General features: G+C 34.3%; 1 protein-coding gene across 1 annotated transcript; it reads right to left on the bottom strand.

Moving 5' to 3' along the window:
• Positions 1-11,301: 11,301 nt before the first annotated feature.
• Positions 11,302-15,252, bottom strand: LOC127095711 (glycerol-3-phosphate dehydrogenase [NAD(+)] GPDHC1, cytosolic). Its single transcript, XM_051034361.1, has 6 exons — positions 14,106-15,252; positions 13,762-13,983; positions 13,142-13,389; positions 12,587-12,726; positions 11,979-12,122; positions 11,302-11,738 (listed from the first exon to the last, which is right to left on the bottom strand). Exons 1-5 carry the CDS (start codon positions 14,746-14,748, stop codon positions 11,999-12,001), a joined length of 1,377 nt encoding a protein of 458 aa, XP_050890318.1. The 5' UTR covers positions 14,749-15,252; the 3' UTR covers positions 11,302-11,738; positions 11,979-11,998.
• Positions 15,253-16,844: the final 1,592 nt, after the last annotated feature.

Genomic DNA, 16,844 nt, shown 5'->3' with positions numbered 1-16,844 from the left:
CTACAACATTCGCCTTTCCAGGATGATAATTCAAACCAAAATCATAATCTTTCAAGAATTCCAACCATCTCCTTTGCCTCATATTCAATTCCTTCTGATCGAACAAGTACTTCAAACTCTTGTGATCACTAAACACATCAAATCGTGATCCAAACAAGTAATGTCTCCAAAGCTTCAACACAAACACAACGACGGCCAACTCTAAATCATGCGTCGGATAATTCCTCTCATGAACTTTAAGTTGCCTTGAAGAATAAGCTACCACTTTCCCTTTTGCATCAAAACACCTCCCAGACCCAACAAAGAAGCATCACAATACACAACGAAAGTTTCTAACGGATCCGGTAAAATCAGAATAGGAGCCGTAGTCAATCTTCTCTTAAGCTCTTGAAAATTCGCTTCACACTGCGAAGTCCAAATGAAAGCTTGACCTTTCCTAGTCAACTGCGTCAATGGTAACGACAACTTAGAAAATCCTTCAATGAACTTCCTATAATAACCAGCCAAACCAAGGAAACTTCGAATCTCAGCAACAGACTTAGGAGCTTCCCACTGAGATACAACTTCAATCTTCGTAAGATCCACAGAAATACCACCACTCGAAATCACATGCCTAAGAAAACTTACTTCACTCAACCAAAACTCACAAACTATTGGCAATTCTTCAATCGTCCTCTTCTCACGAATATCCAAAGTTGCCAACAACATAAGCAACTCGGCACCATCTTGCACCGATTCGTCAACTTTCTTAGCAGATACAAACCAATCTTCCTTAGCTCCAACCTCAGGAAAAATAACTGTCTTCTCAAACCAGGTTAACTAGCCAACACTACACTCTTGCAGGCAACAACATAATGTCCAAGCTCGATACAATTGGAACATCCAAGATAAGCAGACGCTTCTCCCCCACTTATCGCATTCCCAACCTGTCAATGGAAAATAAAACAAGCATCGACAGTGTTCTCACACACATGTCGCATACTAGGGAACAAACATAATTAAACAACCTGGCCGGACGGACCAACCAAACAAACAGTATCGATCGTGTCAGATACACGAATCAAATACAACGGGATGGAAAACCCTAACGACGATTGACCAACTGGTCGACCATGCTCTGATACCACTAATGTAACACCCCTTTTTCTACCCCAAAATACTTAACATATAATCAGAGTAAATAAGCACGCATATAAACAAAAGGGCGTCACATTGACGTTTTCAAAAACTAAGAGCTTTCAAAAACCAACATCATTCATCATCAATATACAATACACCTGGTCATTTAAAATAACACATTTCAATTATCATGAATATTTAAGCATATGCGTTCGCAGCGGAAAATAATGAATACTCATGCATTTCATCAAATGATCCATGTCCCATACCATGATCATATCTCAAAATCTCTTCAAGATAAAATAAAACCATACCCAAATAAGACATGTATTCAATACTACTAATCTACCCAGTGTTACATGACCAGAGCATTGACTCACTACTTAGTCTCTAAAACAAAGCCCCAAAGCTCTCCAGCTAACCTCGAGTGCTACGGTTCACTTACTTCAGCAATACTACTCCTGAGTAGCTGCACGATACCCATGTAAAGGTAACATTCAACCAGAAAGGGTGAGAATTTAAATCATTATGAAGAAGTATTAATCAAGCACAATGATTAAATCGACAATTAAAGGAATTCATCACACTTCATATAACCATGTAAATAATATTAACCAACATTTATTTCACATGTTTCAAGCACACATAAAAACTCAAGGAGTATAATATTCAAATCCAATAGTATATTCTCAAATATACACATAACTACAATTATCACATAATCACATATTCAGTCAAGTTATGTATCCAAACATCATCAAATTCAATTATCATATCTCATACACACATCACAATCACATCAATGCAAACATTCAATTATCACATAACTCTAGTGTGACTCAATGCATGACATGTGACTCTATGCATGTGGTACCATAATGTGAACCCAACGTTTCACCGCTTTCCGATTCAATATCTAGAATCCAAGCCACCACGTTTATTTCCAATTAAGGATCAACGTCTGCTACGCCTATTTCCAATTAAGGATCAACGTCTATTTACCACGCCTATTTCCAATTAAGGATCAACGTCTGCTACGCCTATTTCCAATTAAGGATCAACGTCTAATACCATGTGAACCCACAGTTTCACCGCTTCCACAATGAAGCCGACCATGCCATGAATGAATGTACAAATACCAATACATATGCAATTAAGATCATGTCTACCATCCTAACATTCCACATATCACCATAATTCAACTCTATGAATCATACACCAATGGTACATATACACATTGATAACAATATATCATTCACAATCCACCAATGGTACATAAACACATTCATAACAATATATTATTCACAACCCACCAATGGTACATATACACATTCATAACAATATATCATTCACAATCCACCAATGGTACATATAAATATTCATAACAATATATCATTCACAATCCAACAATGGTACATATACACATTCATAACAGCATATCATTCACAATCCACCAATTTTCCCTTTTCAAACAGTGGTAACCGGTTAACGCTCGGTGAGTAACCGGATACTGTAAAACAGAATTAACAGATTTTTAAGCAAGTAACCGGTTAACGCTCGGTGGGTAACCCGTTACTCAGTTTAACAGAATGCAGATTTTTAAGCAAGTAACCGGTTAACGCTCGGCGGGTAACCCGTTACTCAGTTTAACAGAATGCAGATTTTTAAGCAAGTAACCGGTTAACGCTCGGTGGGTAACCCGTTACTCAGTTTAACAGAATACAGATTTTTAAGCAAGTAACCGGTTAACACTCGGTGAGTAACCCGTTACTGTAAAACAGCATGCAGAATTTTCTACGTTTTTCATCGTTGGAGGACTTTTGGACCTCCGATTTCGATTCCGTAAAAAGCTACACGTTCAGAAAATTACAACTCATACAATACCCTAATTATATAACGTTAATTTTCAGTTTTAATACAATTAAATCACCACAATCAAGAGTACTCATCAAACCTAACAATTCCAAACAACCATACAACATTAGGAATTTTAACCTAAGCATACATCTACCCATTGACCCAATCATACTAACCCATAACAATAAGGATTTCCCCCTTACCTCTTCAATTTTCTGGAAACCCTAGCTCTTCTCTTTACTTTTCCTCTCCTCTTTCTCTATTGCCTTCAATGATCAAATGAATCATAATTCTCACTCTCCTCACCTCTTACTATTTATATTAGTATTCTATTTGGGCTTAAGTCATTATACTTCTAATTTAATTAATAGGCCCAATAAGACCTAATATTTAAACATCTCTATTTAATTCAAATAAATTAAACTAACAACATATATCCACCAAGTTAATTAATTCAATTATTCATGATATCTCCTATCAACTAAATAATTAATTAACACTCCATATAGTATAATAGTATAATAAATAAATACTAAAAATTGGGTTGTTACATCATCCACCACTACATATGCATACTTCTTCCCACCAAGGCTTTCCACTTGCATGGGTCCCATCAAATCCATATGGAGGAGTTCCAAAACTTTGGTAGTGGTGTCATGTCTGAGCTTCTGGTGTGACATCCTTGTCTGTTTTCCAATCTGACATTCTCCACAGATTTTTCCTTCATCAATCTTCAAGTTGGGAATTCCTCTAACATCTTCAACAGATATGATCCTCTTCATACCTTTAAGATGCAGATGGCCCAATCTTTGATGCCATATCTTCACTTCTTCCTCTTTGGCCAAGGTTCACATTGAAGAGTAACCAGTTTCTTGAGAACTCCACATGTAGCAGTTGTCTTTAGACCTAAATCCTTTCATGATCACTTCACTTTCCGTGTTAGTAATCAGACATTCAGTTCTAGTGAAGTTTACATTTAGACCTTGGTCACACAGTTGACTGATGCTTATTAGATTAGCAGTTAATCCCTTAACAAGTAGGACATTGTCAAGGTCAGGAACTCCAGGGCAATCAAGCTTACCAATCCCCTTGATTTCACCCTTTGCTCCATCACCAAAGGTTACATAACTTGTGGCATGAGGATGAAGGCCAGTTAGCAGGTTTTTGTTTCCATTCATGTGTCTGGAGCAACCACTGTCAAAATACCAATCTTCTTTGGCTGAAACTCTAAAGGAAGTGTGAGCTATTAGACTTGTAACATACCTAGGAACCCATTACATTTTATTGATAGGTATGTAATGTTTGGGTTTAGGTAGGTAATGAGTAGGCTGAGGGTAACCATACAACTTATAGCATAAGGGTTTTATGTGGCCAAACTTCCCACAGTAATGACATCTCCATTTTTGGTGTTTCCCTTTTTGATGTCTTCCTTTATGATGTTGTGACATGTGATGTGACATTGCAGGTTTGTTATCAATATGGTTGCACTTAGGTTTGGATTTAGGTTTTCCATTTGTGTAACTGCAATCAGCCTTAGATTCATTGAACCCAATGCCAGATTTGTCTCCTGTTATTTGACCAGTCTGGAGAATCTTGTCTAAGATGCCAGATCCATTGTTAAGCATTCTTACATACTTGGTCATCTCATCTAGTTTGGAATTCAAGAGTACAACTTCAGTCTTCAACTTGGAGATGGTTTCCACATGTTCTCCCTTTTCATTCTCCAGCTGAGCTATCACTTTCTTCTGGCTTTCAACTTGTCTGCACACTTCTACACTTTTGTGACACAACTCTCTATAGGTAGTGGCCAGTTCTTCAAAGGTTACTTCATCATCACTTGAATCTTCATCATCACTTGAATCTTCATCAGAACCCCATCTTCCTGTCAATGAAGTCACAAGATTTGCAACTTCTTCTGTTTCACTTTCATCAGACCAAGAGGCAGCAAGACTCCTTTTTTGTTTCTTGAGGTAGGTCCCACATTCAGTTCTAATGTGACCATACCCATCACATTCATAGCATTGAACTCCTTTTCCTTCTTTGGGCTTTTCTTCTTACCTTGTTCTTCTTCCAATATTGTTGGATTTACTGATGTCAGATGCGATGTTCTTGACATTGGCCATAGATCTTACATCCATCTTTTTCATAAGTCTGTTGAACTGTCTTCCCAGCATTGCTACCTCATTTTCCAGATCTTCATCAATCTCTTGACCACCTTCCTCATCTTCCCCTTCAGTGTTTGACATGAAGGTTATGCTTTTGGCTTTCTTTTCATATCCATCACATATTCCCCCCTCAAATGTTTGGAGGGATCCAATTAGCTCATCAACTCTCATATTTTAGATGTCTTGAGATTCTTGTATGGTTGTCACCTTCATAGAAAATCTCTTAGGGAGTGACCTGAGTATTTTCCTTACTAACTTTTCATCTGACATCTTCTCTCCTAGAGCTCCAGAGGCATTGGCAATTTCAAGGATATTCATGTGAAATTCATGGATATTTTCATCTTCTTTCATCCTTAAATTTCCAAACTTGGTTGTGAGCAGCTGCAATCTAGACATCTTCACCCTAGTGGTGCCTTCATGAGTGGTTTTGAGAATGTCCCAAGCATCTTTAGCCACCTCACAGTTGTTTACCAATCTGAAGATATTCTTGTCTACTCCATTGAATATTGCATTCAATGCTTTAGAATTTCCAAGGGCTAGATCATCCTCCTCCTTGGACAATTGTTCTTCAGGTTTCTTATCAGTTGTGGCTTCTTCTTCCTTAGTAACTACTGGATGTTCCCAGCCTGTTAACACAGCCTTCCAAGCCTTATTATCAAGAGATTTTAGGAAGGCTATCATTCGAGGTTTCTAATAGCCATAGTTAGATCCATCCAAAATTGGTGGCCTGTGAACAGATCCTCCATCTCTCTCCATGGTACCAGAAAGTATCGTCCTAGATCTCACCCAGAACCAGAGCAGGATGCTTGCTCTGATACCAATTGAAATTCTGGTATCAGATATGAGATGTCGAAGGTAATGTCACGACACTAATATCTGAGTAAAACAAGCAGGATAAAGATAAAGAATAGTAATGCAAGAGACACAAGTAATTGTTAACCCAGTTCGGTGCAACTCATCTATGTCTGGGGGCTACCAAGCCAGGAAGGAAATCCACTAAATAGAATCAGTTCAAAGACTCTCAGTACACTTTACTAGTTAAAGTCTTTTTCACCTAATCTATACCCGTATGATTTCTACCTAAGAACTCTTAGATATGAGATCCCACTCACTCCCCCTCAACCACACCAGTGATAATAAACAAGAATTGCTTATGAACAGAAGACACTCTTCAAAGACACACACTTGATCTTACTTAGCAACTTCAATCAAGTAGACACACACTCATGCTTAAAAGCTTTGAGTGAATAATTACAACTCACAAATCAGACCAATGCAATCATCTATGGATGAATTGAATGGCTTACAAGTCACACGACCACACAAGACACAAACCCTTATTCTCTCTCAATATTTCGTTCTATATTTCTTGTGTATCAAATCAGGTTTTCCATGTCCTATTTATAGAAGCATTCAGCTGGGCTTGGACATCTTGAAACCCTAAAACTATTTTCCAATCAAATCTTCTCATGATAGCTGATTAGATCTCTTTGGAAAATAAGTAAATCTGGTAGTAATTAATGATTGAATGCGTTTGTAAATCAGATCTTCAATTATACATAGATTTCCATTAAAAGCGCAATCACATAACACATAACATTCACACTAAATGTTCTGTGTACAGATGTCATGACATCGGGTCTGACATCCTAGAACAATCCTGCATAATTCCATTTTAAATATCCAGCAAGTACATAATATCAGATGTCATGACATCGTGTATGACATCCTGAAACAATCTTGCATAATTATGGTTTTAAACTCCAGCAGGTACAAGATATCTTATGTTAAGACATCACATGCAACATCTTGTGAACACTCTTTGTTTTATCAAAATTGCTGCCAACACTTAGAACCAACAATATTTTAATTACAACAACCTAAATCTAAGTATGATTTTACAATCTCTTCCTCTTTGTCTCACTAAAAAAAATCAAACAATTAAAAAGAAACTGCCGGCGGAGTTTTTTAAGAATTCGATGTCACCCCTACAACTATCAAATTTTTATAAACATCAAGTGTTATATGCATTTTCACCAGATATGTTAACAAATCCGATATAATCATATGCATTTATACCAGATATTTTAACAAATCCCGTATAATCCAAAATATTTGATTTTACTTTTACAATTTTCCATTTTTTCTATAAAAAGTTATTTTGGTCATTTCATTCAAGATGTAGGGATGTCATGTCCAATTGTTAGAGTGTCATATATAATTCTCTAAGGATCTGATGTGTCACTCAACCAGATCCAACTAGGATTGTTCATATTATGGTTTAGAAAGAAAATCAAACCAAACCAAATCGTACATTAACAAAAGTTCAACTGAACTGAACCAAATCTTTTAAATTTGTTCAGAACCGAATTGAACCAAATTATTGATTCAGTACCTGTTCTAAATTTCAAACCATACCAAATTATTATTAAATAGATTTTTTTTTCAAATTTAACTATTTATTATAGGGAACCGAACCCATTATGCTTTTTAATAAATAAAAAATTATTTTAATCTTTTTTTTGTTTTACCATTATTTTTTTATAAGTATTTTGTTATGGTAATGGAAAAGATTTTTTTATAAGTATTTTGTTAAGGTATAACTTAGATACATTCTTTAAACATTTATCATTTGAATAAAATAAACATACTTTAAAAGATTTTTTAAATTAATATGTTGATTATAAAAATAAAAAAATTTAAAGTCATTTTTATTTATTTAGATGACTCAATTTTTTGAAAAAAATTGAGTATTTTTCATTGAATTCAGAATATTAAATTTTCACAAAATGAAAGCAGCTGGAATCGTAATAATTATTATTATTGGTTTTATGTTTACTTTAGAGAACTCTTACATTGATATATGATTTTTTTTTTAAAAATAATCAGTATTTTCAATTTAAATCCATAAATAACCTATTTTAAAAATTAAAAAAAAAATCCTACTTATGCATCAGTTGAATTGGCGCATCCAACTAAGCATCAAAGGAGACACCCAGATTCTTGGCACATGCATGCAAAACCAATACATGTAGGCGCCACATGCATTGGCGCATGCATGTGGGCATGTGTGTATGCGCCATATACATTGGCATATGCATTGTCGCATGCATGTGTTATGTGTGTGTGGAGCCTAGTGTGTTGGCGAATGCATGCTTTGGTTCTTCTATAAATACCACCATGCGCATCTCCCATATTACTTCACACAACTTCTTACCCTCCTTCCATTTTCCTTCAATTTCTTCAATCTTATTCAATTTTGTTTTCTTTAGTCATGTCTGAATACATTCACAAGAGAAATGTCAATTTAATCTTTTCAGCAGTCGCACCTCCGATAAAGATTCGACTTTGGAATGTAGGTTTGTTTGAACGTCTTAATCGGATGTTGAACCGTTGGTTAGATGGAGAAATTGCAGATGGTGAAAGGATTAGAAGAATTCAATGGCTTGAGTCCATGTTCAAGAAAAATGGAGAAGTGCGTGAATGAGTGGATATTAAGATTCACAGAGACGTTCACAGGATGATGTATAATATGTTCAAAATTATTTTGATGGTTGTAATCGCTTAGTTATAGTAATGGTATTTTATTTGATGTAATCTGTTGTGTTGTTGTTTATGTGTTGCTTGTCTGTTGAATGTGTTATATTTGTTTGTCATGGTATTTTCTCACAAAGTTATCATATGAAATAAATATTATTTTTAATATAAAGCAAAAGAAGTATGTGTAAACTTATCTTATTAAGCTTGTTCCAACACTAGGACAGTTAGTACGATTGTGATCGGGCTGGCGACATGAAATACATAATCGCACAATTTTGTTCGTCGTATCCATTTCGGTTCGAATACGGGTGTTGTTTGGACGACCATTTTTCTTTCTTCGCATAACTTCATTGTGCCATAGAATGTCCCCTTGATATTCAGGTCAATGTTTTTGTTCATGTGTCGTTATCTAGGGCATATGATGCTCTTGATGAAGAAAACTAGTCCTTGGATCCTTCCCGGAAAAGGATGGAAGAGCTTGAGGTGTGTTTAAAGGGGTCTCAAGAAGGTTAGAAGATGGTTGAGGAAAGTCTTTGTGAGATGAACCTTGAGAACCTTGCCTTGTACAAGGAGTATGAAAAGTCATTAGAAGAGTGTTTCTCTATCGCTCATGACTCTTTTGAGAGTGATGTGCAACAATTGGAGCCTTTTTATCCCGTTGGGCCTATCTCTTGAGAAAATGTATGTCTTAAAAAAAACCATTGAAGAATAGAAAATGGTTTCCTAAGAATGGAAGAATGGAAGATGGTTTCCAGGGGCATGGCGCCTAGGTGCTACACATTTGAGAGCATGCGTCAGCTCTAATAGCACTTCCTCTCTAGGTTAATTTGATGCGCCAATTCAACTGACACATCAGTTAAGAAATGTGGTTATTTTGTTTTGTTTTTTGAAAAATTGGTTATTTAGGGATTTAATTTGAAAATACTGGTTATTTTTTTAAAAAAAAATCATGCTATCTAGTATAAATGTAGACTTAAGAAATTTCCAAAAACGAAATTGAGTTTAAATTGCCAATGTTTGGAACCATATCATAAGTTTTGATTATTTAATTTCGATTCAGGTGATAAGATTCTGTTCGATAAGTTTTGGCTCAGTTAACCATAATTTGGTTTAGTTAGTAATAATTATAGCTCAGTTTAATTATATAACAATGAATCGATTTGGTTCTATAGATTTTAGGGATTTCTTTTCCCATTTTTATGGTGTGGTTTACACATCTGAAAACTCAAATTTGTCATAAGGTATTTTCGGAGATGTATCTTCAAACGTATTTGAAATCACGTCATCCTTAGTAAATCAAATAGTCACTCTATTTTTTCCAAAAATTGATTCGGAGATGCATTTGGGAATATTTAGATGAATTCAGAGATTTATCTTCGAAAACTTACATTCATGCATATTGTACAGAAACATTGTCCTAAGTTTGTATTTTTTTTTAATTCAAAGTCATTTTAATTCGACTAACAATGTCATAATTTGATTCAAACATTAATAAACATGAGCATCATAGAACAAAGTAATGCATTAGTTAAAAAAATAGTCTAGCATATTACAAATATTGTTCTTAAAATATAAAAATAATATTAAAACATCTCGAAATACAAATAAAAGCATAACCTACTTGTTTACTGTGAAATTTGATAAACAAAACAAGTTTGATTTCACTTAAGGGATTAAACTCGAAAAGATCTCAGGACATATTATGTGAAAACAAAGGTTTAAAACATATTTTGACACTAAAGCCGAAGTATTAAAGAAACTGAAAGGTAATTGAAATAAAGTTCAATGCACTTAATGAATGAAAATAAAGACTTTGATTTATAAAAAATGGAACGCATATACATACATTCTTTACTTTTTTCTCACAAAACACGGATATTTTGAGTTTTACAGATTTTTTTGTACAATTGCGGACCTCTAAAATATAAGTGAATGCTTATTTATATACTAGTACTAAATTAACCGTCTACAACAGTCGATTAAGCAAAATATGCCACGTCTTTGTCTCCATGCAACCTTCGTCTTTGACAGACTCCCATGTGTCCTCAAATAACTGTCTGATCTTATCTACTTACACCTCATTCGACTGCTTGAAAAATAAAAAATTTGTGTTCTCTAGATTTCACTAAGTCTGAAAACCAATAAATTCTCTAGTCTCTGACTGATTGCGATTCGACCAAAGTTGATACTACTTCTCGACAAATCAAATTCGTCGAGATCTCCATGGCCGTAATTGACCATTTCGATTATTTGACAATAAACTCATTATCACATGAAACTTACCACATCTATATAATTAATATTTTATGTCGAAAATCTGAGGTAACACAACTGTGTATGCCTAATCCTAATCCACTGACTCCTTCTCTGTCGCCGGTAACCCAAGGGTTGAAAATGTTAAATGTTAGGATTGTTCTTTGAAAAATTGACGGGAAGAAAGTTGTTCACGAGCTCCATTGAAGTTTGTAAAAGTTTCAAAAAATGAACAAGGAGAAGAGGGTTTGCCTACCGCATTATATATAAATTAAATGCGTTCGGATATGCATTTTCGAAAAAAACATCTGAATTTGAAAATAAAGATTATTCTGGAGATACATTTGCGATCAAACATTAAAATACATACGGAGATACAATTCTGAATTAAATTTTAGGAAAGTCAGGGAATCCAACCATTTACATTAATTTAATATTGTAATGATGCGTCCGGGGACGCATCTCAAAAAATTGATAACATTTTTTAAGTTTTACCACCAATAGAGATGAGAAAAAAAATTCCCTAGATTTTTAAAGCAGCATTAGTCCAACTTAAACGTCCAATTATTGAGCCTAGGTGGATGAAAAACCATGTGTGCCAAAGGGAATGATCCAGAGCCTGCGCTGTTGTGGCTGAAATGCCATCCATTACCATTTTATTCTTTCTATTTTGCTGTCGTACTTTCAGCAAGTTTGTTATTGTTAGCCCTTGGTGCAATTCTTGAAATGCCCCCTTTCTGTACAATTTAAGCTCACCATGCTGTAACAGATTTGCTAGTATACTGTATATAATTATGAGCTTATCTGAAACATAATATTATATTATTATATCAATATGTATATCTGACATCTGAAGTGCTTGTCATAGCTTGCATTGAATATGAAGGATAATATATATATATATATATATATATATATATATATATATATATATATATATATATATATATATATATATATATATAATGTGTATCAAAAGCTTATTAAAATAAAAACGTAAATGTCCATAAAAATTATTTCTCAAGACAAAACTAAAACTCTTGCCAAATGCTCCATATGTATATTCAAGGTTGTCCAAGCAATGAAGGCCTGTAGAATGCATGACTTTGTGCAATCTCAATACGTTCACGGGGATCATTCAGATTTTCATCCCTCAGAGCTTGGAGAATAGCTTTTGTTGATTGTTCCCTGAAAAAACAACCCACATGGACAATATTTGCATTAACTTTTCCTATCTCATTTCATATGCACCCATTTAATATTCTCTGTACCATTTTTTAGAATTCGTTTCTATTTCCAATTAGTATAACTTTACCAATTACTACCAACTATTTCAAAGGTCATTATAGTATTCCTTCATGCAAACCAATCATCTATCAAGAGGTAGATCTCACAAGCAACACAATGTCAGCAACATTTACAAGATGTATAATTTTAAGACAATGATTTAATTATGCCTAATTTTTATTTTTCTTTATGTATTTTATTTTTTTAATGAGTGACCTATTGCTGAATGAGATACCTATTGTATGTGATACTCGTACAGTATGTGTGTTTTATAAATAGTGAGAATTTTCAATTGAAACACCCCCTCAAGAAGAGATTGTCGTGTCAAACATCCAAGATTCAAGCTAATGGTTACAGGAAAATACCTGGATATTAATACTTTATATAGCGTCTTCAAGATTGGGCAGAGCTCAACTGGAGCAACTGGCTTATTCTCTCCAGGGTGCAACACATTCAGGCTTGATTGGCTCAAAAGTTCAAAGAATGCCTCTACTGCAGAGACACCCTGCAAACAAAAAATAGCAGAGTCGTTTTTTTCTCCTTTCATTATTTGTTTAGTCAGAAGAATTTGAATGAAGATAAAATGTTGACTATGGCTTGCACAATATAAAATGGTCAAAAGCATCCTAGTTGTACATCACTTTCACATTTACAAATTTTTTACTTGCAAGACACATCTGAATGTGTAAATCTTTCATTTCAGTCCTCGAAATAGGACAGCTGAACAATTTAGTTCCTTAGGTGTACGAAATAACAAACTAGTCCAAAAATGCCAAATTCTGTATGAGTCTCTAACACATAATCGACATTTTTATGCATATTATACGGTTTATACAATCCAAAAATGCAATTGGCATGTGTTGGAAATTTAGCATATATGTATAGAACCAACTAAGAAGTAGGAAAAACTCTAATAATACCTGAATCATTCCTTTGCCTCTTATGCTGTCACCCATGTCTGGACTTAGCTCACCCTTAGCTAGCATCTGGCCATACCATGCATTACGACCTTTCAACAATGTCACATAAGTATCCGCCAATAATGGTCCTGCGAGCTTTTCAGGTTCTTCAGCCAACAAGTGAGTGATAAATATCATCTCTGATGTACAGTGTGCAAAATATACAGATTTGCTAGTAGCACTCTCATTGGTAAGGGCTGCTACCATTCCTGACATCAAATAAGAAACAAAAGACATACATATTGTAATTCATAAACAAAATGTATGCTATGAAAATGGAAAAGTTTGTATTTTATCATTTGAAGAAAAACAGATTTTTGGTTATTATTGTTAATGATTTTTATCTTTATTTGCTTAGGTCCGTAGTTGTCAGTTCCGAATAGCGGCGTAGGGCGGACAACCCCAAAATTTTGAAAGCGGGATAGCGTGTTATAGCAGATTAACCAAAGCTAGAACTTTCAAATATATATCTTAATCACCTATGGTTTATCAACTAATTTTCATAACTTAAACAATTATAACATAGAAAAGCATTGACAATACAAATAGTATACATGTATAATGACTAATTTGAAGCTTACCAGCACCAATTGCATAAACATTTTTCAAACCACCCATGACCTCATGGGTAACAAGGTCACTATTGTCCCAAACAATAAAATGTGGTTGTCTCAGAAACTTTGCCAGAGCCTTCCTCCATTTCTCAGCGCCACATATTCTAGCATTTGCATACTCCTTGTGGTAGATTTCTGATGCAATATTTGGACCACCAAGATAAAGTATGTTCTCCATGGGAACTCCAGCTGTTAAAGTGTACATTTTAAAGAGTTGAAATCTGATTAAAATGTTCAAAAAGAGAATCAAGCAAAACAATAAATATCCTTTACTACACAGTACTAAGAATAGAGATGAAGAAAACTCTTACTTGCTTTGTGAATCATTTTTGTTGGAGTTATAATATGCGGAACAGGCTCCAATGCCGCCTCTATGCCCTTTGACAAAGAGATAATTACAGGAACTGTGATTCTCTCCTTCCAATATTTACTAATCTCTTCAAAAATCTCCCTTGTTTCGGTCGAAGGCAATCCATTGACAACAATATCTGCATCCCAAACAGCTTCCTGCAAGTTTGTGACAACCTTCAAAGGACAAATCGGTGTATCAATCATATTCAAACAAAAACCATCTTTGAGAATCTCATCGGCAAATAATGTCCTATCACCAAGCCTTGCCTCAACATATTTCAAATAAGCGCAACGCCGAATCAACCTCCTCAACACATCTTCCCTGGAGTTGATAACTTCAAATAAGTGCTTGGCAGTGGCTTTATCAACAATCTTTAATGGTCTCCTCCATATCCTGATTTGTACCTTCTCGCGAAACTGACCATAACTGTCTTGCAACAACGCTGCAAAAACACTCCCCCAAGCACCAGCTCCTACACTAACAATCCTCAATGGATCACCATTAGCCTTACCAAGAAGGCCACGGAGATCATCAAGCTTCTCTTCTAAACCATTGCAATTTTGAACAGATCCATTTGAGTCTGAATTACTAACCACACCCATAATGCTACCCAACCAAGCTCTAAAACCCAAGAATGAAAACAAGGGCTTGAAATCTCCAATGATTTTTGGCCCTTCAACAACTAAATTGTAATCTCTTAATTAAAAAATGAACAAACTATTAGGTTAAAAGAAAAAAAAATGAAGCTTCTCTCGGTTAGAATTTTGATCAAACAGAACAAAGGGTGTATAAAAAAATGTCACAACTTTGTTTTCTCCGTCTAGAGTTTGTTGGTCTACCCCAACAGAAAAAATACTAGAACTAAAAGAAATAAAGAAAAACACACAAAAACAAGTGGTAAGATGAGTGTTGGAAACTACAAAGTTAGCATAAAATTGTATAATTTTAAATGTGAGAAAGTGGCTCTATGGAAGGAAATGGTGAAAGATGAGTGAAAATTATAATATGAGAAAGATGACATTGATGAAATTAATAATGCAATGTGCAAAGCTTATGAGTTAGAGAAAATGGTTGAAAGATATAGGCATGGCATTAAAGATGCCAACTTCCCGATTGGTCATTAATATGGAATGACTTTGCCAATCATGTTCCATCTGAGGGCTGCCCCTTACCCATCTTTAAATTTTGGCCTATTCCTTTAATTCATTTGCTATCTTTAATTTATTAAACTCTTTCAGAAGATTTGCTCACTGTTTGCAAATTTTTTAATTTTTAAAATATTTTTTATTAATCTTTTTAATTTGTCTTTAAATAACAAAAATCAACATTAATTGTGGGTAATGTATAATAGTCATAAATAAACTAGACTTAACTTCAGTTTTTATTCCCAAATTTTTCTATTGCATGATTTTGCCTAGCAAATTTTAATTGTTTGATTTTGCTCTCTCAAATTTGTCCTTTTTTATATCTGATAGTCTTATGTAACAAATAGATTACATTTTCTATGTGACATTAATAATATTAAATACTTGATGTGGCATAAAATAAGTGATTGATGTGTCATAAGTACATTGATCTTTATTTTGATTTTTTTTTTTTTTTTTAAATAATTTTTTTTCTCTATAATTCTATTTTTTTCTCTTTTTAATTAGTTAAATTTTGAATAAAATATCTTAGAAATCTTAAATATTTCATTTAATATATGTCTAATGGCAATTGTTTTGACAACAAAAAAGATAGAATACTAACTAACTAAAATAACAGATTCTTTGGTCAAATTTTACATATGTCAAACAAAAAGTTTAATAAAGTCTAAGAATATAGAGAATGACTAAAATTTGTTTGTTGAAATTTGAGTACCCAGTGCATCTTTGTCTTTCTTCTTCCTTCTCTTTTGTGTTGAACTAGCTCCTTGATGCTTAAGAAATTTACGTGACTACATAAGTAAACAAATAAACAATTATCATAAAGACATTGTTGCGACGTGAAAATTACCCGAGCATAAGAAACGCTCGAAATATACACAAAAACAAGGTCACCACCAAATTTTATTTATTCCCGAAGAGGGAAAGAGAAAATATCGACATAATCCACAAAAAAACAAAAAGAAATGATCGTCGCAACCAGATCGGGGTTCAGGAGTCGGTTATACAAGAGGAATGTATTAGCACCCCTCACATCTATTGTACTCAATGAGACTCATTTAATTAGTTTCGTGTAAGAGTGCTAGTGAGGTATTAGTTTACGATCTTCTACTTATCGAGTGAGAAAAGAGAAAGAAAGAAAGGAAAGATTTTTATAAAAAGGTGTCTGACAAAAGAACTACTCGGTTAATTGCTTTTAAGGAGTGATCCTTTAGACATATTGGGTGACTAAAATCTTGCTTATTGCTCGCTCTTGGGGGAGGAAGCATTTATTTGTTTCACGTTGATATGGATAAAGCATATGAAGGTAGAGAAAAACAAGAAAGGGGGGTTTAAATTATTTTCACAGTAATTAAAACTTTTTGCAACACCACACACAAAAAATGATTTCTAACAACACAGAACTTATCCTGGTCCGCTTGAAATTCAAAGCTACTCCAGTCCACCCGACCAAGGTGATTTCGTCTTGAATAATGACTTAATCCAATAATCTTAACAGATTACAAAAAAATACGTCTAAGAGTTTTAGAAATCTCTTAGCCCTCTCAAGTCTA

The sequence above is a fragment of the Lathyrus oleraceus genome, chromosome 6 (genome assembly GCF_024323335.1).
Source record: "Lathyrus oleraceus cultivar Zhongwan6 chromosome 6, CAAS_Psat_ZW6_1.0, whole genome shotgun sequence".
NCBI classification, from domain to species: domain Eukaryota; kingdom Viridiplantae; phylum Streptophyta; class Magnoliopsida; order Fabales; family Fabaceae; genus Lathyrus; species Lathyrus oleraceus.
This window is presented reverse-complemented; position numbering and strand designations above follow the sequence as displayed.